The 3,505-nt window shown below is 43.2% G+C and overlaps 1 protein-coding gene across 1 annotated transcript; it reads left to right on the top strand.

Moving 5' to 3' along the window:
• The first annotated feature begins 1,465 nt into the window (after positions 1-1,465).
• On the top strand, positions 1,466-2,018 carry LOC124703779 (histone H2B.1-like). Its single transcript, XM_047235996.1, has one exon. The coding sequence runs from the start codon at positions 1,466-1,468 to the stop codon at positions 1,922-1,924; it is 459 nt and encodes a 152-aa protein (XP_047091952.1). The 3' UTR covers positions 1,925-2,018.
• Positions 2,019-3,505: the final 1,487 nt, after the last annotated feature.

The following is a 3,505-nucleotide window of genomic DNA, read 5'->3' as shown; positions in this document are numbered from 1 at the left end:
ACACGCATCAGTCCTCTCGAATGAGATCACGATTGCTTTGAGCCAACCGAAGAGCCTTGGAGTTCACATCATAGGACTGCTTGCACATAGTGAAGAGAGTCTTGAAGAACTTGCAGCCCCCTTCTTGGGCTTCACAGAGCTAGAGCTAGAGGCCACCGAAGGGTCATGACGTTGCTTGATGACTGGCTCCGAAGATGTTGCAGCTAGACGCATAGATGGAACCTTAGAAGTGTTACGACGGAGAGGGAGCTCAATGAGGGCATGCCGCTCACGACGCCCTACCAACGTAGTGGCAGGAACGACCGAACAAAGCAAACGCTGCACATAAGCAAAATAGTTGGGAGACATCCTTTTCTCAACTGCCCTCTTCAGCTCATTATAGATATAGTCGGTCGCATCAATCTTAGCCCACCTCATCTTTGTCTAAGCATTTTCTCTATAAAGGAAATATCAACTCTATCGTACGCTTTCGTAGTCCAATTTCAGTATTATCCTCTCTTATTTGGTATGGTGAACATCAAGGATAACTTTATGTGCCGTGACAACACTCTCCAAACTACAGGGCTCTCTAATGAAGGTTATTTGGTTTGATGAAATCAGCCTGTTGGCACTTTTTTGACATATTTTGAAATATCCAAAAAAAATTAAACGAAAAATTCACGTGTACATCTTCACATGCTACGTGCACACAAAGTCTTTTCATTAAAAATCGACTTATAAGACTGAGATGTGTAAAAAAGGCAAAATTTTGGTGATAAAAACAAACTTTTTGTGAAACATTTTTTTTTCTTTTTTACATCAACCACAAAAACTATCGTTTTCTCGCGAAACTGCACGAACACACACGGATTGTCGAGATGTACATGCAAAAAAAATTGTTAGCATTTTTTGAAAACTAAAAATATGTTTTTTTTTGTATGGTGGGAGCATATACACCTGGGTACCGAATTAAATTTCCAGATAATTTTGCATCTTTTAACTTCATCTTCAACTGGTTTCTTTCACAGGAAGTTCACCCTAATAGGCTACTAGCACAGGCCATGTCGTCACTATACATTTGTTTAGACACAAAAGCTCCAACAATACCTTCAAAAAAAAAAATGATTGTGTCTATGGACCAATGTGATCGAGTCATTGGCAGCTGGGATCCCGGATTCCCAAAATATTACAAACCTCCCGCCAGGCTGCATACGCGCGCCGAAACCCATCTGCTCCTCGCGCACAATTTCGCCACGTCAGCGATCCACGTCCAAGTGCATCCTGTGCGTCCATCCCGAACAGCGGCGAACGGCTACGATACCGATCCGCGGCACCCACCCTTCCACCAATCAGCGTCCATCTCCTCCCTTCTATATAAACATTCCGCCGCACTCCTCATTTCATCAGATCTCATCTGCAGTTCCCCAACTCGTCTTCCACCTCCCAGCGAAACCCACCTCTCTCCCGTCCGAATCCAGCAGCATCAATGGCGCCCAAGGCCGAGAAGAAGCCGGCGGAGAAGAAGCCCGTGGAGGAGGAGCCCGCGGCCGAGAAGGCCAAGAAGACCCCCGCCGCCAAGAAGCCCAAGGCGGGAAAGAGCCTGCCCGCCGGCAAGACCGCCGCCAAGGAGGGCGGTGAGAAGAAGGGGAAGAAGAAGGCCAAGAAGTCCGTGGAGACGTACAAGATCTACATCTTCAAGGTGCTCAAGCAGGTGCACCCCGACGTCGGCATCTCCTCCAAGGCCATGTCCATCATGAACTCCTTCATCAATGATATCTTCGAGAAGCTTGCTGGCGAGTCGGCCAAGCTTGCGAGGTACAACAAGAAGCCCACCATCACGTCCCGGGAGATCCAGACCTCCGTCCGCCTCGTCCTCCCCGGGGAACTCGCCAAGCATGCCGTCTCCGAGGGCACCAAGGCCGTCACCAAGTTCACTTCCTCGTAGACTGTTCATGTGTTCCTCCTAGATGGTTTCCTGCTAGTTCCAAGATTTAGATGTAACCTCTAGTTAACTGTATCGGTTAATGTAAGGTTTGCTGCTCGGTGAAACAGTTCTGTTAGAGTATTTCAATCTGGAGATATAGTAATGTTGCTGTTTCATGTCTTGTCAATCTTTGTGTGGAGATATGGCAATTTCTTGTTACGAGTTGAACTTGTGCCAGTGCTTTCGTCGGTTTTAATTTTAAGAAGATAGTTGTATATGTTACCGAATCACCGTCTCTCTTCGATCTAGACATCTAGTACATGCTAGCTGTAATTCTACTTCTGAACGTACATCTTCTACACATTCCGTTTTACTACTATCAGTTAATTTTAGTTTGAAAGTTCAGGATGTTAGACAGTCTGCTCTCTTAGCTCTACCTGGAGCAGCAGCAGTCCGTTGTTTGATTTCCTGCCAGTTTCAAGATCTAGTTGTATGATGTAGTTAGCTGTTTCGGTACTGTAAGGTGTGCTGCTTGGTGGGAATCGCTGTTGTTTCAATATATGTAGAAATAATAGTGTCGCTGTATCAGTCTTTCATGTCTTGACAATCTGAGTGATAGAACTAACATATTCCATTGATTTGTCTATCCGGAAGCTTAATGTCTCTTCTGATCTAGTTCGTGTTACCTGTAACTCTAGTTCTGAATGTACATCTGTCGTGCATCCATTCTGTTTCTTGAGCTCATCTTAGTTTCGAGGTTCAGAACTTCAGACAATCTGCTCTTGTAGCTCTACAACTATCTTATCTGCTTGCCTTCAGGTTAAAGAGGACAAAGCTATAGCAGTTCTGATGTGATGATGTATCATTTGACTAGAAAGGATGATTTTAAAAGGTGAAAGATCGAACACTTCTATAGCAAGTAGCACTGTAAGCATGTGATGAATATCATAAGGTAAAATGCAGTCTGTTGTGAACAAAATGGAACACAACCTTGCAAATAAGTAAGGATCGTGCAATAATAGGGTGAGATGGTTATGCTAGATTAGGAGCCACATTTAGCACTTCAGTTAATACTACTATGTATGTGATGGATCCTATAGCAGCTTTAGTGGTCGTATCTTTATAATTTCAATAGTAACTATTTTATTCTCAGATCCATGTCGTTTATGCCGTTTCACATTGGTCCATCTCTAGATTATCCTGGTAGACATGTGCTCATATTCAGATCATAAAAGTTTCCTATCTTTGTAAATTTGTTTGGTCAGAAATACTGCAACCTCTACTTATATGCTATCTATGGATTTTTTTTATCATTGTTTATTGCAACATTAGTATTTCAGTAGGCTCATACCTTGTACATGTCTCCATCTTATTTGCAGGTGTATTCAGCTCATCTGGTACATCACCTGCTATATATGGATTAATCTGCACAAGGCCTCCTCTTATTTTATGGCTTCAGAAATCCTAACCACTTTGGTGCTTGTACAATTGAAAACCATTGTTTGTCCTTACAAAATTGGTGAAGGTGTAGAGGAGAAGAAGCACCACCAGTTTGCAGATATTACAAATAGCATTCATGTATATGGATAAATGAATAGTGCA

The sequence above is a fragment of the Lolium rigidum genome, chromosome 3, assembly GCF_022539505.1.
Source record: "Lolium rigidum isolate FL_2022 chromosome 3, APGP_CSIRO_Lrig_0.1, whole genome shotgun sequence".
Lineage (NCBI taxonomy): Eukaryota > Viridiplantae > Streptophyta > Magnoliopsida > Poales > Poaceae > Lolium > Lolium rigidum.
The sequence above is the reverse complement of the archived record's forward strand: the minus strand, read 5'-3'. Positions and strand labels throughout refer to the sequence as shown.

What these genes read in the sequence shown, in the direction of transcription:
- LOC124703779 (XM_047235996.1), top strand. Translation starts at nt 1,466, where the DNA reads ATGGCGCCCAAGGCCGAGAAGAAGCCGGCGGAGAAGAAGCCCGTGGAG.